At 42.2% G+C, this 25,956-nt stretch overlaps 1 protein-coding gene across 1 annotated transcript in view; it reads left to right on the forward strand.

Annotated features, from left to right (window-relative positions):
• Window positions 1-25,956, forward strand: part of ush2a (Usher syndrome 2A (autosomal recessive, mild)) — a 916,330-nt gene that overhangs the window by 195,992 nt on the left and 694,382 nt on the right. Inside the window, exons 13-16 of the mRNA XM_078230465.1 lie at window positions 1,752-2,393; window positions 13,813-13,996; window positions 21,825-21,988; window positions 23,711-23,869. Coding sequence (XP_078086591.1) covers window positions 1,752-2,393; window positions 13,813-13,996; window positions 21,825-21,988; window positions 23,711-23,869 — 1,149 coding nt within the window. The remainder of the gene's footprint in view (window positions 1-1,751; window positions 2,394-13,812; window positions 13,997-21,824; window positions 21,989-23,710; window positions 23,870-25,956) is intronic.

Here is a 25,956-nt window from a genome sequence, read left to right on the forward strand (position 1 = left end):
TTATGATAAATCCTTTTTTCATTCTGTTATTGTATGCCTTTGAACAATTCTTATAAAATGCTAGAGACTTATCATTACTTCAAAGATCTATATATGTGGTTAGTTATCAAGGGCCAGATAATTTTAATTTTGCAATTCACTGCCAAGTTGATTATAACAAACTACCATATTCTCTGTTATTTATCACGTTTTTGTGATATTTGCTTTTATGTTTTGTAGTTCCCACTGGTATTTTCAGAAATTAGATTTGATTAAAGCAATTTGTTACCTGCAACTTACTTGAAGGTACTAACAGCTACATAGGGCAAAAATTTATCAAGTGCTCAAAATACATTGTGTGTATAATGCACTTTGAAATTTTGATGTATGGGAATATTATGCAGGGAGCATTCTTGATAAAGTGTGCTTTGCATTGTAGCAGAACATGTCCCAGTCCATACATATGGATCAAAAAAAATTTACCATTTCATTTGCATAGCAGTTAGCTGTAAATGCTGCTTCTAAAATGGACCCTGATTAAAGCTAATGTGGATTGTAATGAACAGCATTAAGCAACAGAGCAGAGATGTGAAAAAGACTTATGTAATGTGATCAGTTTTGATGTTGAAGGATATTTGATAACCTTTTCTGCTACGCTGGGAGAAAAATCTTTATTGCTATTAATATTTTTATCTTTGTTATCAGGCTGAACTTCAGAAATAGAATATGATAAAGCAAGTAATGGCTGAATTGCATTCTAGATGATACATTGCTGTTTAGAACCTTAGATCCACCTTATCTCTATTATCATCAGTGCTGTTTCCTTGTTATGCACAAAAGGAGCTTCATAACATCATTACATTTTGAAGTATGTGGTACAAGAGTGGTGCACAAGAGGTTGATTTTTACTACAGTTAATATGGTTGTACAATTGTGTTGTAAATGAATTATTCAATACAAAGAAATTTGTAAAGTAGGTCACTTATCTAGAATAAAAAGTGACAGGTAGAGATTGTGCCTTAAATGCCTAATGGATCTGGAAACCTCTCCCTACTTTCTTGTTAACCCTGTAAGAAACTGGACGCAATGCCCTGTAGGCTTTGCTCAGTAACACTGGAGACAGATTAGCTGTCATGAACATGCATGACAAATTCAAATAAGTGCTATGTATATTTTTAGAAATGATGAGGTGAATCCCCCTAGACTGATTTTAATAGTTTGGAATGAGTCATAACTCTTTTCACAATACAGTTACTTTAAAATTTGTAGTGTTGCTAGTACTTTTATTTTTCTTACTGAAATTAAATGTTATGCCTTAGGTAAGTCATCAATCATAGTGCAAGCAGTTGCTTTCTGCTGAACTTTTTACTGCATTTTTATTCCACTGTAATATATTATTTCACAGACCATGTTTTCAAGTATAACAGATATTTGCATTTTTTGAGATAATGGAAATATATTTAACTTGTTGGATGTCTCTGGTAACTGAAGGTAATGTTAATCAAGAGATAAAGGAAACTACCCAAAATGTGGGACTTCTGTATTTTACTATTGTTTCTTTTTTTAGATTTAGTTCCTAAAACTAATCCTGAAAGGTTTATAAATTAATAATAACTATATTTTTAAAAACTAATAACCTCTGCAATTATTATTTGAATATTACCATTTTTCATAATAATCAAATTACACACGTGAACAAGTGTTAATAAAAATTGATTTCCAGTTCTTATTTTCTCATAGCTTTCATTTATTTATTTTTAAAATTCTTTCAGGGATAAAATGTGAACGCTGCAACTTTGGTTTCAAACTATTGAACAGTTCAAATTCCGATGGATGTGAATCATGTGACTGCAATATCAATGGTTCTGAGAACCAGTTCTGCAACCCATACAGTGGACAATGTAACTGCAAGGCAAACAGTAGAGGATTTCAATGTGACACTTGTATGGATAATTTCCATGGACTGGATGTTGGTGGCTGCAAACCTTGTGAGTGTGACTCAGCAGGATCAGTCCTTGAAACCATATGTGATCCTGAAACAGGTCAGTGTGCTTGTAAACCTAATGTTGGAGGACAGAGGTGTGACGCTTGCCTGGATGGATATTATGCTCTACATGCGAGTAACTCCTTGGCCTGCTTACCTTGCAATTGTGACACAGCAGGCACAATAAATAGCTCGATGGATTGTGACAAATCCACAGGGCAGTGTCCGTGTAAAACAAACGTTACAGGCCTGCATTGTGATCAATGTATCCCTCATACTTTCAACCTTAGCTCGTCCAACTCTGAAGGCTGTCAATGGTGTAACTGTGATCCCGCAGGGACAGTGGAAGGAACTGTTTGTGACCAAAGCAATGGTCAGTGTATTTGTCAGCCGAATCGCCAGGAAAAACAGTGTGACCAGTGCAGGCCAGGTAAGTGTGAATGCAGCATGATAGATGAATTTGTTTGCTAATAAAGAGATAAGCATGTTGAATCCAAAACCTGATGTAGTGAGTGAGTGGGAAATTCTAGTAATTCAACTGGCATTGGACAAGAGTCAATCCCTGTTCTGTATAGATTTTGTTGATGTTCTTCAGAATGTGGATACAACAATTATCTTGAGTGTTCTATGATTAAGAATTTGTAAAAAAAGTGATTATGGTTCCAATTCTTCTTTGTTATTCATAGTAGAATATCCTTTTCTGTTTGCATAGGATCTGAATACGTAACTTTAGTTTATAGATAGCTGCAATATAGCAAATATAACTGGTATAACTTAATATGAATATGCTGAGTGCATTTTATAATTACTGCTTTTGACTTGCGTTAAACTTTGCAATGGAGTTTAAATACACAAAGTTTCTCCAGTAAGATCCAATCGCAACTAATTAGCATATCAGCTGAATTCAGATATATGGGAGGGTTCGAGGGCATTCAGTTTGGGTGCAATTCTGGAGTGTTCTACTTGACTTATACCAGCGTCAAGGATTTGCAAAAGCAAACATTTACCAGCAAAACAGTCTACTGTTTGTCAATATAGCAAATTGTAACAAGTCAATTGTAACAGCCAAAAGCAATATGGATAAATACGTGAAGGGAAAAAAAATACAGGACTACGGAGACGGGGATCTCGGTCAATTGGACTGTCCTGTCAAAGAGCTGGCACAGACACCAAGGGCGTAGAGGTCCCTTTCTGTGCTGTATGGATCTGCGATTCTATTGGGCATGACATTTGGATTGTAAAATGTCCTGACTGCAAGATGCAAAGCTTTGGCATGTCTCTTTTTTCAGCAATCCTCATAGTTTCCTTTGTTTAGAATTAAGACCCTGTTCTCTGATTGAACTACATCATGTTCAAACTTAATGGGCAAGATCTAGCCCTGTTCACCTCGGGCGCAAATCCCATTATGGCTAAATCTCAGGAGAGGACCAAAACGGGATATCAATTTGAGACATTCCCCGCCCCATGCCAGTGATGTGATCAGGGTGTGAACCGGATTTGCAAGATTTTAAATACATTTTAATCATTAAATGCCTTTACACCATAGTGTCCAGCCATGTTGAGTCCTCTCACTCCTCCCCTGCCGGTGGTATGACATCATGCCCACACAAATCACTACTGGTTTTCCTTTTATTCTTGAATGCATCTCAAATACTTCCAATGTTCCATAACCCCAATGTTTACTTAGCTTGATTGACAGCTGTGGTTTATTCAAAGGGAATAAGTGATTTCCTTTTCTCTTTGCAGACCACTTAGTACTCCAGAGATTATTACCTTTGAGGTTCTGCTTTATAATTTACTTATTAGTTCATCATTCTCTCTAACTTCTTTCTAGCCTTACTTCTGTCATTGGTACCAACATGGACTATGCCAACTGGACCCTTCCCACTGCACATTCCTTTAGAGCTCTGAGCACATAAACCAAACCTTGGCACTGGGCAGGCATCACAGCCTTTTGCATTCTCACTCACAGCTGCGGAGAACAGAGTCTATCCCCCTGACTATACAGTGACCTGCTACCATGACATTCCTTTTAACTCACCCCACTTGAATGGCTTCCTGTACCAGGGGGCCATCCACACAGGTCAGCCTGCTCATTCACACTACTGTCCTCCTCATACTTGTGATGTGGAGATGCCGGCGTTGGACTGGGGTGAACACAGTAAGAGTTTTAACAACACCAGGTTAAAGTCCAACAGGTTTATTTGGTAGCAAATGGTATTTGCTACCAAATAAACCTGTTGGACTTTAACCTGGTGTTGTTAAAACTCTTACTGTACTCTCCTCATACTTGTCCATGCAAGCTGCAAGAACCTTGAACCTGTTGCTGAATTGCAAGGGCTGAGGCTCTTCCACTCCCACCTTCTTAGTCCTCTTACATGCATGTTACACAGTCACATCCTCCTGTCCATGACCACTGAGCAAATCAAATGAAGCCATCCGGGGATGTGTGACTGCCTTCTAGAACAAAGTGTCTTCCTCCCAGCCTCCAGCTCATCAACTCTGAGCTGAAGCTCCTCAGTCCACCAACACTTATTGCAGATATGGATGCCATGGATTGCAGTGGCATCCAGGAGTTCCCACATTCTGCAGCCATGAAACACCACCCATCCTGCCATCTTGATTGTGTTAATTAATTTTATTTTTCTCAACTAATTTACAGTTCCCCTTATTACTGGAAATCACTTATTATTCCCCTTATTCCCCTTATTCATAAAACCCCTGGCTTCAGCCTCTGTGTTCTCAAGTGCACTCATAAACTCCTGTGTTTATACTTTCTGAATAACAATGATCATAGAATCCCAACAGTAGGAGGCCATTTAGCCCATCGAGTCTGCACCGACCACAATCCCACCCAGGCCCTATTCCTGTAACCCTACATATTTACTCTGCTAATCCTCTGACATTAGGGTCAATTTAGCATGGCCAATCAACCTAACCGCATATCTTTGGACTGTGGGAGGAAGTTCATTTTCCAAGTCATGCTGCGTTCCATGAATGTACTAATCTTCCCATGCCTGGGAGCAACTGGAGAAGCCTAAAAGTGACAAAAACGCTCTGTGCATCTAACACAACACTCCTTATGATCCTTGGCAATCTTAAACAACCACAAAAAGCACCTAAGACTTGTAAAATAGAAGCGACACCTTGGAGAAATCAACAAGCAACCTGTAGATGGTTGATGATCCCTTTAGATTTCTATGGGGAAAGCTGAGTTTGGTGGGAGGGGATCCTTCTATCCTTCCTCTGTGCAGAGTGTGAACCCCAGGAATTTGGTGAGTGAGGAAGTTTTAAGGGTTAATTTCTCTCAAGTCTAGTCGTTTTTAATGTAACATTTAACTAAAAATAACTGTTTCAGTTAAGCTTATTTCAGTCTTAAACAGGGAAATGCAAGCTTTCTGAAAGCAGCTGTCATTAGTTAATAAGTGCGTGGGTTAATGTCTCCTCCGGGTGCTCCAGTTTCCTCCCACTTATTATTCCCCTTATTCCCCTTACTCATAAAACCCCTGGCTTCAGCCTCTGTGTTCTCAAGTGCACTCATAAACTCCTGTTACAAAGTATGCCAAGCTGCTGGAAGTGGAAAGAGGGAGAGAAGGGGAAGAGGGGCTCTGAGCTGGAGGCTATATCCATCCAAGTTGTTCAGAAAACAATTCACCTACTTCAACCTCAATGAGGTACAAGGTATGTGACATCTGCGCTTCAGTATGGACATCCTCACTGAAACTTGTCAGCCTGCTGCAGCCACCCCGGTGGATTCAGGGACCATATTAGCAATGGTTACGAAGGTTTGGGTGACAATGAACTTTTAGCCGTCTGCCTCCTTCCAGGCTGGAGCTGGAAATATGAACAACCTTCAGTCCGTCATCCATTGTTGCACAAGGAATGTCAGTGATGCTCTGATCATCAAGACCAGACTACATTTTCTCTTGCCAGGGTGCACAGTTAAAATGGCCATGTGGCTTCATTGAATTGCAGGCGTCCCCTGGTGTAGGATGCCATTGATACTTGCACATTGTTTTGCCAGTGTTGCAAATCAACTCCTCGATACTATCATCAAAAGAGATTCCACTCCTACAACACCAGCTAATGTGTGACCATATGTACAGAATCATGCAGTTCAATCCTTGATATCCAGAATCAGAACAGTCATGAAAGCTTAATTCTATGGCAGACCACTGTGCCAGCTGTATTTGAGCCACATTGGCAAAGTAAACAGTGGCTACTGGGTAACAAGAGCTACCCGTTGACATCATTGCTAATCAATCCTGTGCACAAACTACACACAAGTGCCCAACATACACACAATGAAAGCAATGCTGCCACACAAAAATTGGCAGCGCAGGCTATTGGCATACAGAACCAATGGGCGGAATTTACCCATACTTTTTCAAAGTGTCAGTTCGGGTGAGAAAACCGGGAAGAATCCTGTTGGCCCCGATGGCGGGAAAGCTCACCTTATATTCAGCCTCTTTAACAACATTTCTTTCCCCCCACATGATACACGCCATGTTCATGGTGGCTTGCCTCTGACGTGCACCCCCCCCAGGAAAACCTAATCTCTCTAATCAGTCGGACACCCCTTTTAAACACCTCCACAGCACTCCCCTGTATTAGTTCCAAGTCCAATCCAGTGGATGGCTGCCAGGAAGATAGTATCATGTTTTACGGAGGGAGTTCTCACCAAACTCCGAGATGGTGTGGAGTAGAGGTGAGACGTCCTCTACCCACAACAAAGCAGACATCCAGGATTCAGGATCTCCAAGCACGCCGGGGAGGCAGTGGCTACGATAGTGAATGACAGCTCACTGCACAAGAGGATGGGGCAACCGTGCTCGTGAAAGATGAATAACCTTCTTCACGCAGCCAGAGTAAGTCTGCCTTCTGATGTCTTCAGCTGCACCCCCTCACACACCCTCCACACCTCCACAGTGGTCTCCCACCCAGCCACCTCACAGGTTCCCAACACTTGTCGTGCAGCCCTGAAATGAGCCGCTGGCATATAAGTTCAGAGCAGCAGTAACCTTCAGGGCCACAAGCAATGAGTGACCTCTCAGTCCATGCGATGCCAACTCTTCCATCACCTGGCACAGGTGGCCCACCATTCCCTGGGACAGGCGCAGTCTTCTCCGGCACCGGACCTCTGATATCTGGAGGTAGGAAGTCGGATGTTGGAATCCCTGTGGCCGGTAGTGTATATCCTCAGAGACTCAGCCACCTGTGGCCCTGCTCCCAGAAAAGCAATGATCCCAGCCTCCTCCTCCCCTGCAGGCCGCTGTTCCTGGCCACATGTAGCTGCATGTCAATGTCATCGCTGCGGGTCGATCGGAATCAAAAGAATTCCCAGCTCTACTCGCTCCATAATCCTCCGGACTCAAAAAACTAAAAGGAAGAGAACATCAGAGAACATCTGACCCTCGTCAGACCCCACTTGGAGTAGTGTGCGCAGTTCTGGTCGCCTCATTACAGGAAGGATGTGGAAAAGATTGAAAGGGTGCAGAGGAGATTTACAAGGATGTTGCCTGGATTGAGTGGCATACCTTATGAGGATAGGCTGAGGGAGCTCGATCTTTTCTCCTTGGAGAGACGTAGGATGAGAGGAGACCTAATAGAGGTATATAAGATGTTGAGAGGCATAGATCGGGTGGACTCTCAAAGGCTTTTTCCCAGGGTGGAAATGGCTGCTACGAGAGGACACAGGTTTAAGGTGCTGGGGGGTAGGTACAGGGGAAATGTTAGGGGGAAGTTTTTCACACAGAGGGTGGTGGGCGAGTGGAATTGGCTGCCGTCAGTGGTGGTGGAGGCAAACTCAACAGGGTCTTTTAAGAGACTCCTGGATGAGTACATGGGACTTAATAGGATGGAGGGTTATAGGTAGGCCTAAAAGGTAGGGATATGTTCGGCACAACTTGTGGGGCCGAAGGGACTGTTTTGTGCTGTAGTTTTTCTATGTTTCTATGTTTCTATCAAAGTGAGCGATGAGGATTCCTGACAATGCCCTGACCCTCAGACCTTTCTGAATCTGGGACATCCCCTTATGTGAGCGCTTTTCCAATGAGTCTCACTCCCTCCCCTGTCACATAATAGCCATTCCCCTCAGTTGTCCCTCTCAACTCCACCTGAATGAAGTGCTTTGACCCTTGAGAGTCAGCAGCCCATTTGCCCTCCCCCCAAGGGTGAGGAGTGAGGGCTGTTGAGTGCATTCAATGGACCTGCGTTCTATCCTCATAGGGAAATGAGATGCTGCCTCCTCACCCCCCCCGTCATCCCTTGAGCAGGGTGACTGATGAGTGACTCCACCATGGCGCCTTCCATTTGGGGCCACATTTGTGTCACGTCTCTGTTATGTAGACATGAGTGTGTACGTTGGAGTTCAATGCTTTCCCTTGTGGCAGGCGCGGCACATCAGATCTATGTGAAGACTGCAATTGGCATGTCAAATTCATCCTCAGAGGGCACCCTCATTCGCACAGCTTTCATGGGCTATGATTCAATGAGTCTTCCAACTTGAGCACCCAGACACTAATCACTGACAGTCTGGCCTCCATAAGCAGTGGCCTTGAGCTTCCATATAACTCGTGCCATCTGGCTTCACAGTGCTGCCTAAGTTTGGGAGGTTTTATTCTCACTGCAGTCGTTCTCCCTGCTGTATGAGGGTCTTAAGGCCTCATGTGGCTGGAAAATATCCCTTGTCAGAATTAGACCCTATATTCTGTTCCTGCAGCCTGGCATTCCACCCCAAGAACCTCACAGTATCCCCCAGTGCTGACCCTATGGATTCACCTGCTCCCAACCACGTTCCTGCTGCCACTCTGGGAGGGAAACCCCTCAGCGTTTGACTCATTACAAGCCCAGCAAGGAGGACATGGGAGGTGTTATCAGCATACCAGATGCCAAACCCCTTTAAACCTAGAGGCTTCCAGGTTATGGCATGGGCAATGTAATATTGGGGTCAGTTGGCTTGTTAACTAGCCCAGTTGAGCTTTGATTATTTATTTGAGCTGACAATTTTAGCACTTGCCCACCGCTTGTACTGTGGGAATGAGCTTGAGGTTGGGCGGTAAAGTGATGGAATTGGCACCCACCCTATTTTACGCACTACCCTTCTGAAAAAACTCAGAGTGGGGCACGTAAAATCCAGCCCAAGATTTCATGTTTGAAGGTTGTTACTGTAATAAAGGGCAGAATTTTTCCAAGCTGCCCACAGCAGGTTTCATGGTGGGCGGGAGCAGAGGAGTATCTACCCAAAAGTCATTGAACAGCCAGCATAAAAACAGTTTGTAATTCTGCCAATGGCGGGTGGGTTATCCTGCTGCCTGGTGGTGTGAATATCATTTGTATTCATTTGTATCTCAGGAATGCTCATTAAAACATCTGCTCACCGGAATCTCCCCACACATTCCGATCTTTTGTCACACCAGCGGGAAATTACATTGGCCTCAAACCTCTTCGAAAATGTGTGGCATGCACAAGTCAGACCCCTGTTTGCTCACAACTTTGAGGTGAGCGTAACAGGCAAAGAGCTCATCTTGGTGTGCAGGGTTGTCCTACAGTCGCTGTCCCTGGGCTTGGCAGGCTCTGTACTGGGCTGCAGCAGGAATGGTGATGGTGAATGAGAGCATCTACAGCTTGAAGATAGGGAAGACAAAATGGGATGTGAAGCTTTCATGTTGGGGGAGAGGATTTCACCTCTGTAGTAATGGTACACACAGCGTCTTGAGGGAGTGGATAGAGGACCACATAAGGCATTGACATCATGCAGGCTTGAAGGGAAGGGTCGGAATAACCACTACAATGCTGGGATCCAGTATTATTGGGGAGGTTGGAGAATAACAGGTGGAAGTTCTACCTTTGTGACATGAGGCTCCAGCTAAATCAGTGTTGCTGGCTAGACCATCATTTGTTGGGGGAGAGGATTTCACCTCTGTAGTAATGGTACACACAGCGTCTTGAGGGAGTGGATAGAGGACCACATAAGGCATTGACATCATGCAGGCTTGAAGGGAAGGGTCGGAATAACCACTACAATGCTGGGATCCAGTATTATTGGGGAGGTTGGAGAATAACAGGTGGAAGTTCTACCTTTGTGACATGAGGCTCCAGCTAAATCAGTGTTGCTGGCTAGACCATCATTTGTCACCCATTATGGACAAGGCCATGCTGGGCCTTCTTGAACTGCTGCATTGTGATCTAGAATTGAACAGTTTGCTAGGCCACTCTCGAGAACAATTAAAAGGCTATGTTGGTGTAGGACTGTAGTCACATATAGATCAGACCAGGTAAAGACAGGTTTCCCTCCTGAAAGGCATTTGTAAACTAGTTGGTGTATTTTCACAATCACATTTGCTGATACCAAGTTTTATTTTCAGAATTCTTTCCATTTATCTGAATTCAAATTGCTGAAAAAAAGGGATACGCTATCAAAGCTTTTTATCTTCCACTCATCAGGATAGCTCACAAAAATTTTCCAGCAGTAACAGGGCAACAGCAATTGAGAAGAGAGTGCTGATTTGTTGGCAAGTGGATTCTGATTCGTGGAGGCATTCTCACGAAAATGCAGAATGAAACTTTTGATTGTCCAGCTCTGTTCAAGTCAAACCAGTCAGGCTGATTCTGATTGGCCAACATATTGCCCTGGGGAATGAACAAGGGAGTAACCGTTCCTGTTGTTACAAAGGACAGGGCCCTTTGTGTGAATATATGTGGCTTCTAGCACACGTTAGTGAGCCACACTGTGAGCCTGGATGACAATCTTAAATTGGTTTTCAGTGTAATTCCTAGCACAGTCAGGATTGTTTAGCAGGTGTTGTCCAATCACAGAATCACACCTAATGGTGCACATCATATTTTGAGTTTTGCAAACACGGTCTGGTTGGGTACGATCAGTTGTGAAGTGCCAAAGGGACGTGCTGTTTGATATGATCTGCCAATTTCTGGGATGTACAGTCTACATAACTGGCATCACACCTGCATTGACATACATATACCACATTGCTCATTTGTGTGACAGACAGAGCATCTTTTGGCTTGGTGGCAACACCCTGCTAATGGAGAATACCACTCGTATTGCTACTACGCAGTGACACCATGTAATGGCTCACTTCACCTGTTGCTTTTGAGATACCTTCCCTTTCCAGGGTAATCTGGACACCTTTCAGAGCCAAAATTGGCAACCTTAGACCCAGTCATGAGTTGGCGTGATATACAATTAATGATGATCTGCTCAGGGTGACCATTATCCTGCAGGATGGCTTCGATGCACCCTATTTCAGCATGAAGATTGCATGGTGAGAAAATAGCTCAGGCCCTATTTACGACACCCCATTTAAAACCAATCTTACAGTGCCTGGAAGTGTTCTTTCAAAATTTCAAATTTACCACTCCCAGTTGCATTATTAATCTGCGCAATCTGCATTAATCTGCATGGTGGCATTCAGATTAATGGTATTCCACTGTAGCTGTCATAGTCTCCTGAAAAAAAAGAGTATGCATTTAATGGGCAGCAATGGTCTAGCAGCAGGAATCACCTTTGTACAATCTGCAGTCTGATACCATGGTAATATGTAAAACAATTTTCTGCTTTATATGATTGAATTTAAAATGTAATTTATATAGATAAGAGTTAAATAATAGCTCACCAGTAAAAATTGCTGCAATAATGACTAATATAGTAGTTCTTCACAAAATGATCATTTTATTGATCTGACAGAATGTGTAGTTAATTGTCTATTCCTTAAAATTTCATCTGGACAATATTTAATTCCCAAGGAATAATTGGTTTGTATTTATCACTGTTAAATTAGTTGGGATTTAATTTAGGTCCTTTCCTGCTGATAAGATAAATGACAACTTGACTCTGAATAAAATTTTGTGGTTTTATTTTACAGTTAATTCCGTCAATATAATCATAGAGTAAAAACAGATTTTTATTATTTTGCCATTAAGTAATTTCAGATATTTTCTGATCTCTGATTCTGCCTCTCACTTATTCAAATATTTTATCTAAACACTATTATCTGAATAAACCAGTTAATTTGCAAATAACTGTCGCTTGTAAGGAATCCCACCTATTTCCATCATTTTTGAATTGCTCCTACATTAATTCTATATGTTAGAGGTTTTTTAACTCAAAAGACAAATGCTGAAAAATGAATCAAAGAATACATATATATTCACACTAAGAGTTAGTTTTCATTATATTCCATTAGTTAACTACAAATTCAGATTTTACACTGAGAAATTGGATAATGAACAATGACTATGATTCACAGTGAATATGGTATGATGCTTCTTTTGTAACAAAAACAGGAGTGTGCCTGTTTTACAACATAATTAATAATAAGGAAACTGTGGGGATGTATGGTTTGGAAATGTGGGGATTTCATAAATGTGACTTAATTATTGATTTAATTAAAGAAAGTGACAAGCATCTTCCATTTTCTATGAAAACACAAATTTTACCCTTTAAAGATTTATGATGCTGGCTTAATAATTTCACATCACAGAAGAACTTTTTTGCTGTATTTTTGTGCATTCATGGAAAGCTTATGTGTTCCAGTATAGAAAAACTGGATTCCATATATTTGTAATCTAAAACGCAACATTATGAAATGGTTGCAAAATATATATTTTTAAGAAAATCCATATAATTATATATTATATTGTTGGTATAATACTAACACAAGAAAGACTAGAAGTTACTTTTTATTTTTTTTAAATGATACCTTTGTTACAATTGCAGAAGGGATAATGACACATGAGTGCATTAATCATTTTCCCACTAATATTACTGAAGGTAATGTAGATATCAAGTTGCTGTTCCTTTACTTGTAATGCTGCTTTTTAGTTAATTGAAGCAACCATCTGATCATTCTTTAAATACTGTACATATGAAAGATATTGGCCAGAATGTTACCACCCATCATGTCAGCGGAATTTTCCCATCCCGTTGCAGTGGACGGAGATTTGGCTGGGCGCCAAATTCCCCGACCTCGCTGCAGCGAGATCGTGGCATGGATAGAACATAGAACATAGAACATAGAACATTACAGCGCAGAACAGGCCCTTCGGCCCACGATGTTGCACCGACCAGTTAAAAAAAAAAACTGTGACCCTCCAACCTAAACCAATTTCTTTTCGTCCATGAACCTATCTACGGATCTCTTAAACGCCCCCAAACTAGGCGCATTTACTACTGATGCTGGCAGGGCATTCCAATCCCTCACCACCCTCTGGGTAAAGAACCTACCCCTGACATCGGTTCTATAACTACCCCCCCTCAATTTAAAGCCATGCCCCCTCGTGGCCGGTAAGATCAAAACTCGTTATTATTATTCAATAAAATTTTGCAAGCATTTCTGAAACACAGACTTCAAAGCAGAAGATTTGATGCTGCCACTTCTTTTGCAGTTATTTATTCCATTTGTTGAGGCATCCTGTGTATAAAGCGTTATTAGCCAAATGAATTGTTCTCAGGCTTTTCTCAATATTGCTACGTAATTGGTAAATACATGAGAATGGACTGAGGTGAATGATCCACTGATGTTCTGACTAGTCCAAGCAGAGATGCCTGGCTGAAACCTAGAAGTGATCAGAAGTAGCATCTGTGAGGAATCGTATGTATGTGATGCTCAGCCTGGCTTCTTTTGGTGTAGTCTATCGGTACATACATCCAGTAATGTTAAGATAAAAGTAGATTTTACTATATAGATTTAGGTAGGTTGATGATCTATATAAAGATCTTCAATATCAATTCTTTTATAACTTTTTGGAAAATCATCTGCCTTGCCACCTATTGCATCCATATGCTAAATTCTGACTCTTTATAAATAATTTACATGGTGCTTTTTCAGGTTTTATGCTTCCCTCGGTTAATTCCACTGGTTGTTTGCCGTGTGAGTGCCATCCAATAGGATCGATGCATCAGAGGTGCGACAGTGTCACAGGACAATGTGTGTGCCGAGACCTTTCAGTGACTGGGATACGCTGTGACCACTGCAAGGAGCATTATTTCGATTTTAACCCTGAAAATGGAAGGTAAGTTTTTGCTAGTTTGAGTCATATTTTTCAGTTGTGCATATATTGTGATTCTGTGACCCTTTGTCAGAGCTTCATCAGCTCTGGCGAAGGGTCATCCAGGCTCGACACGTTGGCTCTACTCTCTCTCCACAGATGCTGCCAGACCTGCTGAGATTTTCCAGCATTTTTTTGTCTTTGTTTCAGATTCCAGCATCCACAGTAGTTTGCGTTTGTGATTCCGTGGTTTGATGTGGAAAAACTCTACGTGGCTAATTATTAACTTTGGCTCAGAATGGACACATATCCAGCTCTGCATTTTTTTTTTCTGATTTTAACAGGCTGAAAATCGTCTGGTTTCTGAAAGAGGTCAGCTGGCGGGTCAGGCCTGTTGAGGGGCGGGGGGGGAGGTGGGGAATGGGGGCGAGCATGGTCCTTTAGAGATCGCTGCTTAGACTGTTCAAAATCATATACAACTGGCCTAGCATGTGTGGAACATTATCTGTCAAATTGTACATATATAAAAATAGTGATCGGAGCCTTACAACTGGATTACAACTCTGATTTGCATATTTGAAGATCCTCCTGGAAAAGCAGGAAAGTTGGACGTCTGAAATGTGCTTTATGGTCAACAGTTTATAAAACTGTTTTAATTTTGATCGATACTTCCAATTAAATGGTCCTCTTTTGTTTCAAGTATTTTCTTGTTGAAGCAGCATTTTTTCAACATAGGAATTAACTCTCACTTAAAGCAACGGGGCATCATTGTGTCCAGTACATTGCCTTGGGCAGTAGACTATTGAATAGACCACTGGACATCCCAATTATTTTTTAATGTGGGGACACAAATTGGGTACTTTAATGCGTATTCTTTTCCTGGTCAGTATACATTATACCCAGTGTCAAACTGTGCACTAAAATGAATCGCCTGGTTAGAGACCTCTTACTTCTCAGTAACAACATGTTAATCACTGATTGCCGAGATGAAATGGTGGAGAACTTCACAAATAACTAATATATTCAAGTCTTGACAGATCACTGTTTATAACATCCATTTGTAAAGTGAATCAATCCCATAAGAATGAAAAATGAACTTTTTAAACTGATTACTGTGGATGCTTTTCTTCACCTAGAGTGTAAATGTAATCAGATTTCTTTGTTTTAATATTACAGGTCATTTATCTTGAAAAATAATTACAAAAGCAATGTTGAGTGGTTTGAAGGTCCCTTTTAACCACAGGAAAATCATTCACATTTTTCTGCTGTTTCACTCTGCCAATAATTTAGCAATCAATTAGCAACAATATGGCAAATTAGCATATACAATAAATGTCTATCTAGCTACAGGTTTCATTGTAATTTCAAATATCATCATTGGGGAAACGAAAGATATAGAATCCCTACAGTGCAGAAGGAGACGGTTCAGCTCATCGATTCTGCACTGACAACAATCCCATCCAGCCCTATCCCCGTAACCCCACATATTTACGCTGCTAATCTCCCTGACACTAAGGGGCAATTTACCATGGACAATCAACCTAACCTGCACATTTTTGGACGATGGGGGGAAACCGGAGCATCCAGAGGAAACCCATGCAGACACGGGGAAAATGTGCAAACTCCACACAGACACCCAGGACATTGTGGGAGGCTAGGGAGGAAATTGCGGGTCCCCTGGCAGAGATATTTGAATCATCGATAGTCACGGGTGAGGTGCCTGAAGATTGGAGAGTGGCAAATGTTGTGCCTTTGTTTAAAAAGGGCTGCAGGGAAAAGTCTGGGAACTACAGGCCAATGAGCCTCACATCTGTGGTGGGTAAGTTGTTGGAAGGTATTTTGAGAGACAGGATCTACAGGCATTTAAAGACGCAAGGACTGATTAGGGACAGTCAGCATGGCTTTGTGAGTGGAAAATCATGTCTCACAAATTTGATTGAGTTTTTTGAAGGGGTAACCAAGAAGGTAGATGAGGGCAATGCAGTTGATGTTATCTACATGGACTTTAGCAAGGCCTTTGACAAGATACCGCATGGTAGGTTGTTGCATAAGGTTAAATCTCACAGGATCCAGGGTGAGGTATCTAAATGGATACAATCATAGAATTCATAGAAACCCTACAGTGCAGAAGGAGGCCATTCGGCCCATCGAGTCTGCACCGACCACAATCCCACCCAGGCCCTACCCCCACATATTTTACCCGCTAATCCCTCTAACCTATGCATCCCAGGACTCTAAAGGGCAATTTTCTTTTTAAAACCTGGCCAATCAACCTAACCCGCACATCTTTGGACTGTGGGAGGAAACCGGAGCCCCCGGAGGAAACCCATGCAGACACGAGGAGAATGTGCAAACTCCACACAGACAGTGACCCAAGCCGGGAATCAAACCCGGGACCCTGGAGCTGTGAAGCAGCAGTGCTAACCACTGTGCTACCGTGCCGCCCCATTAAATTGGCTTCTTGACAGAATCCAGAGGGTGGTTGTAGAGGGTTGTTTTTCAAACTGGAGGCCTGTGACCTGCGGTGTGCCTCAGGGATCAGTGCTGGGTCCACTGTTATTTGTCATTTATATTAATGATTTGGATGAGAATATGGGAGGCATGGTTAATAAGTTTGCAGATGACACCAAGATTGGTGGCATGGTGGACAGTGAAGAAAGTTATCTCCGATTGCAATTGGGCCAGAGGGCTGACGAATGGCAGATGGAGTTTAATTTAAACAAATGCGAGGTGATGCATTTTGGTAGATTGAACCAGGGCAGGACTTATTCAGTTAATGGCAGGGCACTGGGGAGAGTTGCAGAACAAAGAGATCTAGGTGTACATATTCATAGCTCCTTGAAAGTGGAGTCACAGGTGGATAGGGTGGTGAAGAAGGCATTCAGCATGCTTGGTTTCATCAGTCAGAACATTGAATACAGGAGTTGGGAAGTCTTGTTGAAGTTGTACAAGACATTGGTAAGGCCACACTTGGAATACTGTGTACAGTTCTGGTCACTCTATTATAGAAAGGATATTATTAACTAGAAAGAGTGCAGAAGAGTTTTACTAGGATGCATTTTGGATGTGAAGATTTCTTTATCACATGCTAATATTGTCTCCTTAAATATGATAAACGCACATTTAGCTCAAAGTCTATTGCTGCAAATTTAGGCTCCATAGTGCCACTACCGGTGCTGCTGCTATGGAAGCCCTGAGGCTAGAAATGAGCATTCTCCATGCTGTTGGTCACTTTCAGTGCAGCCAGCAAGCACCCCAAGCTGGGATGGGGCCGAGTAAGGGCATTCCGTACATGCACCAAAAACATCAGGAGAGATCTCCTAATGATATCAGTCAGCCATTCTTGCTAGTTTGAAGCAACATGCAGGTCCATTGAACACCTGTGCTAACCACTCACAGTTGAACGTTTGTTGAGTTGCATGAGAGAGCCACTCCTCCACTGGGCCAAAAAGCCTTGTGAAAGGCAGGCACTTGCTGGCAAGTTACCTTTGATTTATTTCTGCTGTTGCAACGTTTGTGAAAGTAGTGTGACTTGTTTTTGAAGGGGTCTTGGTCAGCTGGTGCATCCATTGAGGGAAGACAAAGGAATTACATACATACCTGGGGTGGGGGGGGTGGGCGGGTGGAATCTCCTCACCTGCGATCTCCCGGCAAGTATTACGATGGCCCAGAAAATCAGGCATTGGGCACCAAGCCCATCGCATTGCTCATGGCCTGCCCCGCCAGCCCCGATCGAGTTCCCACTCATAAAGGGCAGGAATCCAATAAATATTCAAAGTAACAACTTCAAGTATAATTAGCGGGCTTGAAGCTTGATTCAAGAACCTCCCTCTATTCACCCACCTCCCCAGCGGGATCTGCAGCGGGTGGGCTTTCATACAGATCCTCAGAAGCAAGGACCTGTTGGACCCTGAGTTTCGAGAAAGAACTGCCAACCCCTCAGCAATGAGAGGCATCCTCTCCCCTGCACCATGCAGGGAGGAGGTTTATCCAACTACACCCCTCCACACAGGCTCCTTTCCCCCTCAGACCTCCCTTCAGGCCACGTGCCGTGGCAGTGCCAACAGTGCACTGCCTGTTGGCACCCTGGCACTGACATTCTGGCCTGATGCCTTGGGCACTGAGCAGGCTTGAAGAGGTAGGTCCACTGGCTGTTTGCCCCTCTGCTGCTGCGAGGCTGTGGAGAATGGGTCCCTCAAGGGTCCTGGGCATTGGGTGGGCTCGGCTTGGGGGTAAGGGGTTGACCTTGCCACTCTCCAGAGAGATGGCATTTTTGTGGCTGGACTGCCCCTTCTCACCCTGGCAGAGCTGAGGATCACCCCGGCATGATGATTTCAGGCAGCCCAATGATCAACATCTGCATTCCTGCCTGTCAGCTGTGCAAATTTCAAAGTGGCCAGATCACTTTAATCTCCATGTACCCTGGTCACTTGGCAGGATTTTAAATCACGGCAGTACTCCATTCTGCAGCAGGGATTTTCCTTCCTCTCTGTCAGAAGCTGCAGGTATGAGCAGACCCCTTTGAAGTCACGTCGCCAAGGATGGATCTTTGATGGTGGGGGCATGGTTCTAGCCTTTGGCCCTGATGATTACGTGGTAATACATTCAAATGAGTTTCCTGACATTGAACATCGGGAAACACACCCCACAACTGTTGGGGGGAGTGGACAATCGCGTCATGCGTTTACGCTGACGTAAAAGGTGACTTTGTACTTCTTGCCACATTTGGCGCTCCCATCGCCAAACCCACCTGACAGGAACGAGAGCGGAACATCCCAGCCCCTGCCTAAGACCTTCTATGAGCAACACCCCCTCCATCTACTCAAAACCTTTCCTCTTCTTCCATCTGAAACAAAGAAGCAAGCATGATAAATTGCGAGTACTTATTCAAGTTGACTGATGTAGAAAATTGTCAGTAACACGCAAGGTCTAAGCTCAAGGATTCCTTTGGAAATTCACAAACGCAGTGGCACACAAATTCCTGTCTGATCCAGCTGCCTGGAGCTGATCGTCTCTTTAAATTGCGTTTCTCCTCTGCCACTAAAAATACAATTGTAAGAGATATTAATCAGTGACTTTAATGCTGAGCAAGATTCTGATATTTCAAGTTAATGACATGTCCGGATCCTAATGACATTGTAGATTCCTGGTTTGCATATAATCATGTAGCACACACCTGCCACAGGTTTCTTTGGCAGCCCTTCAGACACCTAAAAATATTGACACTTAAAAGTGATAGCAGGTGCAAATTGTGTCGGAATGGGACAACAGGTTTTTGTAGATGATTTAAACTGCGTGGCCTCTGCGTTTCTACTGTGTGAGGTTGGTTAAAGTCATCTTTACTATGTCATGTTGCAGTTGATTTGGCCACAGGGACAGAGATCATTTAGATGGCTTTGAAAATTAGTGCAACAGACACCTGGCATCTGTGGGCAGGAGATGCAATAACCCCTTTATTTTAGAAATGTGACACAATGCTGGCACATTGGGGCGGCACGGTGGCACAGTGGTTAGCACTGTTGCCTCACAGCGCCAGGGACCCGGGTTCGATTCCCAGCTTGGGTGACTGTCCGTGTGGAGTTTGCACGTTCTCCCCTTGGCTCCGTGGGTTTCCTCCGGGTGCTCCAGTTTCCTCCCACAGTCCAAAGATGTGCGGGTTAGGTTGATTGGCCATGCTAAATTGGCCCTAGTTTCAGGACGATTAGCAGGGTAAATACGTGGGGTTACAGGGATAACGTGGGATTGTTGTTAGTGCAGGCTCGATGGGCTGAATGGCTTCCTTCTGTAATGTAAGGATTCCATGATCTTCTCTACTAAAATAAACAAGATCTCCGGACATTTTTCCTTTTGACATATTGAGGTACAATTTGGAATTGCCTCAATTGAAGTATATAGCTTGGAGTGTAGTTGATGCAGTGGCAAATACAGAAGTGGTGCAATCCGATCTGCTGGACATTCCCCAACACATTGTGTTTGTCTTCCTCCAAGAAACAAATGACTGGATTTTATACTGAGGTTCCTGGTCCCACTTCCAAATGCAAAAGTTGGGAGGGGAGCTTCCATCTGGTTGTGCGTTGTAGGGTCTGTTGTTTTAGAATAGATGCAGGCACAACTGGTCCAAAGTAGAACTTTGTCTATTGATCATCATTAATATAACAGAAATGAAAGAGAATGATGTATTGGAGTAAGAGAGAGTGAGGTGAGAGAGAGAGAGAGGGCGGCCAGAAAGCACCCAGACAGACTTGAACTTGAACTTGTACAGGATTCAACACAACTCAACTGAATACACATAACTTACCACAGTACATGAGTTCTCATCTGTGTTATGAAATTATTGGGCACACATAGTCTGTACTTTCAAAAGCGATTTGCAGCTGCATGACCGTGAAAAACTTGTTTATGAAAAGAACCATTTCTGCTAACATCGCATCTTCAAATGTAGTCAATTTCTATGTTCATCCCAGAATTCCCAGCTGAGTTTTTAAAAAGTCTGAGGTTCTTGCCTGGGCCAGGCTGGCAGGCCTCAGCCAGTGAAGGGGGAGGGGATAGAGATAGAGAGGTCAGGAGAAAAGAGTAGTCGGTGGGAAGAGACTTTGGATGTGATCCTCCAATAGGCCTAGGTGGCCATGCCTGTCACCCACCCATGCAGTAAAAGCTGCTGGGCAGGGTACGATATAACGTGGACCTCTCTTGGCGTTGACTAAACCCCAGCAGTGGTGAGAGGCCCAATGGGCAGACAATCTGCCTGAAGCCTTCCCTGCCTCTAATAATTGTGTTGGGGCACACTGGTAGGTGGAGGCCCTGCTTACCAATTGGCTGCAGGAAGAGCTGTAAACTCTGTAAATGTGGAACTCCATGCTTGCATTTTCAAAGTAACAACAAAGAAGTAGGTGTGAACCGCAGGATCACACTTAGAAAAGGTTCACCAGGACAAACAAATGAAAAACAACTTACACAAGAAAATTTTGAAATACATCTTTTTAAAACCATAATACTTGGGGGTATAGTTTAAAAGAAGTCTATTTTCTTGTCATATTTTCTAAACAGTTGGACATGTGTTTTCAATGTATGCCAATAGAATGAGCTGATTTGTCGTGCAAGCTTCAGAGGTACTCCTCACTGCCACAGCAACTTATAACATTGTTCAGATCACCTTTTAATCTGCATCTCACTGGTTGTCAGTGAGACTGATGAGCGTGGGTATAAGCAGAAGTTGTTGAGAAGCACCAAATGGGTAACAGACTATTGGGTATGTTCGGTACCCAACATGAAACTGAGACTGCCTTTGTATACATTTCTCTCATGTGTTTATGCCACATTTTGTGAACACTTTACTACAACATAAATATCTCATTTTGTCATGTAACATAGAACAGAGACTGAGTTTATCTTTTAACTTAAAGTTTGTTTCTGAGAGTGCTGTGCACTATTCTGTATGGAGTTAGGCATATCTTTTAATCCAGAATGGTGAGGTATATATAAATGATGTGTTCCTGTCTCTCTTTCTACCTCATCATTTGCTTTTGATATGTGAATGTTTTGAGATTTGGGATATAACTTTGCCAGCTTTTCCCTCTCCAACCCCTTTATGTGTAGTACAACTGATATAACATTAAGAATTTTGAAAATAAACAGCGGGTTGATTATCTTCTCAAACAATAGTTCTTACCCAATTGGTAAACAACACTTTGAAGAATATTTTCATCTAATCTTTTTAAAGACAAGGTACTAGACAAGGTACCATCATGTTATCAAACATAAACTTAATTTTGCAGTAAAGCTATAAAGGACAACTTCTGTTTTTTACGTTACATGGTGAAAATCGCTATATCTTTGTTCTGTGTATTTACAGCTGTCATCCGTGCAATTGCAACCCTGCAGGCAGCGTTAATGCCACTTGCCACCAAACAAATGGAACATGTTTCTGTAAACAGTTTGTAACCGGTTTAAAATGTGATGTATGCGCCCACAATATGAGCCATTTGGATGTGAACAACACATTTGGCTGCAGTAAAAGTAAGTAATTATTTTTCTGCAAGCAAACTTATGGCAGGCATTTACAAATTGACACTGGAGTATGGTATAGCTGAGTATTTTTTGACAGTCCCATTTCAGAGGTTTGCCTTCCAAACACTGGTGACTGCAGAAAATTCAAGGTTTGCTTTCTCAGCTTTAGTACATCATAATCATTCTAATGCCAGACAGTGTAATCAGTTTCTGTTTGAAAATGCTTTATTTTATGAATCGATTATGTACGTTATATATCATTTTGAGGTATCAACTATTACCAAAACAGATGGATGGCGCTTGTGCACAATGGGCTAAATACATGCCTTAATCTATGCAATTTGGGATGTTTTTCAGCATTAGCAGCACAGCATATATGAAAGTTGTTGTTGGATAGATGCCAAAGGTTAAGAGCAACTCTGCAATTGGTCATAAAATGTCCTTACTAATAAGGGCGACACATTCATGGTCTGGAATTTGCAGGAGCTGGGAAGTCCATGGTGTGTTCAGTTAATTAAACATTTCTCTGCATCATTCAGTACAAAAATAATTTGGGAAGTGCAAGGTGATAATGGTACACAAGGAGAAGAGGACATCTGGGCCTTGGTGAACAAAGAGATGAAGGGGCAGTGCTTCGAAAGCTAGTGGCTTGTGCTAACAAATAAACCTGTTGGACTTCAACCTGGTGTTGTGAGACTTCTTACTGTACAAACAGTGCGTCACCTCAAACAATGAGATTTAAGGATTGAGAAAAAACAGGCGGAGATAAAGGCTGAATAAAAAGGTCAAATCTGACCTAAGAAGACCAATAAAGAAAAAGAAAGATTAAAATAAGACAGAAAGGGAATGTAAGAAAAATAATTCAAATTTAAAATTCAACAACAATTCATTACTTCAAAAATATAAGACTCCACACTGTTTAGTGTTCACTTTTTGGTCCAGAGAGGTTGATTGGCAGTCATCAACAGTTACCATGTTGTTGAAAAAGTACTTGTGCCATTAGCTACTAGACTTAACTTATCTATAATAAGTTTAATTGTCAATGAATAGGTAAATGCAGCAACTTTATGAAACTCATGACAAAGTTGAGGATAGGCCACTTTCACAAAGTTTACGGTGCAAATTGGACATGAGTTAGTAGCAATTTGGAATTCACAGGCTATCTCACCTCATCACAAGTTGTTGGCTGATTTGTGCATGTGTCATTCTTCAGCAAATTCCAGGCCAATAGTTATGTTCAGAATTCTCAAAGCAAAAGAACAGGAATGTTCCACTTGCACAGCTTAGGTTGCAGGTTCAAGTTACACTCCAGAGCATTGTCACTTCTGTGCAGTCCTGAGGGGGGTGCTGCACTATTGGAGGTGCCATCGTTCAACTGAACAATAAACCGAGGCCCTGTCTGCCAAATCTGGTGAATATAAAAATACAAATCCCGCAATGCAATCAAAAGAACAGGAATGGTAGTCTCCCAGTGCCCTAGCCGTCATTTAACTCTCAATCTACATTTAAAACAGATGATTTGGCAATTTCTTCCTTTGCTATTTGTGGGACCTTAATTTACAAAATTGCATATTGGCTGCCCTGTTTCCTACATTTCCTATACGACTACACTTTAAATTACTTAATTGGCTGTAGAGTGATTTGGAACATCCCAAGGTTGTGAGAGTTGATATGTAAATGCAAGTTCTTTCATTTTAAAATATGTTACAAGTTGTATTTTAATTAATATAGCTCCAATTCAGCAACCTCCACCAAGAGCCCACGTTTTGAGTTCTATTGCTGTCCATCTATCATGGAGTCCACCTGATGCACCAAACACTAATGAACTTACATATACACTGTACAGAGATGGAGTGGAAATTCATACTGTTCAGGATAAGTATCCATTTGGTAAGCTGTTTTCTTTCCCTTAAATACTATAAGTGGTTATTTAGGAATGAGGTAGTGGAAAAAGTTGAAATTTGTCACAACTTCCATCAATTAATGTTTTTATATAGATGGAAGCAATTTTTAAAATGAAGACCTGGAATTGCTTTGGTTTTTTTCCATATTCTTTCTATTTCTGGTTTGTGTACTAATACATGGCTAAGAGGGCAAGCAGATTATTGTCACTAGTTTTTGTCTATGTGTTCTGAACCATCTGCAAGTCAGAGTGGCTTGGGGTGACTCTCCTTCCCTATGTGGGAATGATGCTCACCTCTATTAAGTTCTTTAAGGTGATGTAACCAAAGTTAAGAATTTAGTAGACTTGGCGGAGTGAGTGAATGTTCGGCTTTACTGATGGTTTTGTGGATTGGTGCTGGTAAGAAACACAATTGACAAATACTGTTTCCCCACACTTCTGTGATGTGACTGTTAACAGTGATTTTCCTGAACACAGTACTAATAAGATTCCATGGTGATGAACATTCAGCACTCCATACTGTTAGGGACCAGATGAGAAACCCCAAGGTATCTCATGAAGTTAACTTAGACCCTAACTATTTTTGATTTTGGCATTAGTGTGAGCATAAGGTATTCCACTCCAGATGTAATTTTATTGACCCGTTAAGAAGCTTTTATTCAAACAAACTTTAATTAACAACACAGTTTAAATATAACAAAAATAATTAGCATGGCTTTTACTAATTGAAATACTTAAACATGAGAAAGTATAATTCTTAACTGCTAAGTATTTCTATTAGTTCCAATTTAAGCAGTATCCTCATAGATGTAAATTCCTCTACAGAATCAGTTAGCAAGACACACAGGCTTACATGAATTCTCAGTTCTCCAGCCTTTTAACCCCTCTAGACAGAGATACAGAAGACACCTATCTACTGACTCTCAGAACACAGCCTCCAAAGGAAGACCAGTCTTCACACAGCAGAACTCCAGTGAGAGAGAGAGAGAGAGGGGTGGGGGGGAGGTGGGTGTGTGTGGGGGGGGGGGGTGTGGGGGGGGGGGGTGTGGGGGGGGTGGGGGGGTGTGGGGGTGTGGGGGGGGTGTGGGGGTGGGGGTGTGGGGGGGGGTGGGGGGGGGGTGGGGGGGTGGGGGGGGGTGGGGGGGGCAGGGGCAGAAATCACCTCTTGTCTTTTGCAGACCTCTGGAGAAAGATACCTAGCAGGTCCCCAGACTTCAATTTCTAGAAAGAAAGCAAGAAAGAGCTACTGCTGTTTTCAAATCCAAATTGCAACTGCCTACTTTTTCCCTCTCTGTAAGCCTAGCTCCACCCATACACATGATTTTCTTCTTGTCAATCAACCAAATCAAACCCTATTCTGAAAAGCCCAGGGGACAACTCTAAGCATAACGAAAATGCATTAGCCCAGATTAAACCAATCACTCCAATAATTAGGAGCAATTAAACTTCTGCAGGTGAGCTGCTGGCTGTAAACAAATGGCACCGTTATTAGAGTTGAAGGATGAAACACAACTTTCTCCAGAAACATCATATAAAATACATTTCTTAAAGGCACAGTATCATCACAATACCATTACTGGGTAAACTAAAATAAATAAGCAGCACTGATATGTTTCTCACTTCATGGTCTAGATCAAAGTAACTACCCAACATTTAAGAAAGCATATAGATTAAAATTGCACAGTGAGATTTGAGCTTGGAAAATGACATGTTCATATGAAGTTCCTATATCTACTATTTTAACACAATTTTATTTCAAAATGATATAATGGGGGCTAAATTAGATAGATCCAAAAATTGGCACAGGAATTGCAATGTGGTGCCTCAGGCACCTTTGTGCTACCTTCCCATTAGCAATAATATCCGCATATAATCAGTGCTAGCCCTACTGTTGATTGATAGCACTTACAACTAGCCTGCACAGGTTAAAACAAGCCTCTATTGTTTAAAAATATAGGCTGCACCTCTTAAAGGGGTGATGCATCATGGATGGAGCAGATGAGCTGAATTTAACTTGTCAAAGAGAGAAGTCTGGCTGAACCTGGGAGAACACAGGCATCCAAGTTTTCTAATG

This window comes from Mustelus asterias, chromosome 15 (assembly GCF_964213995.1).
Source record: "Mustelus asterias chromosome 15, sMusAst1.hap1.1, whole genome shotgun sequence".
NCBI classification, from domain to species: Eukaryota; Metazoa; Chordata; class Chondrichthyes; order Carcharhiniformes; family Triakidae; genus Mustelus; species Mustelus asterias.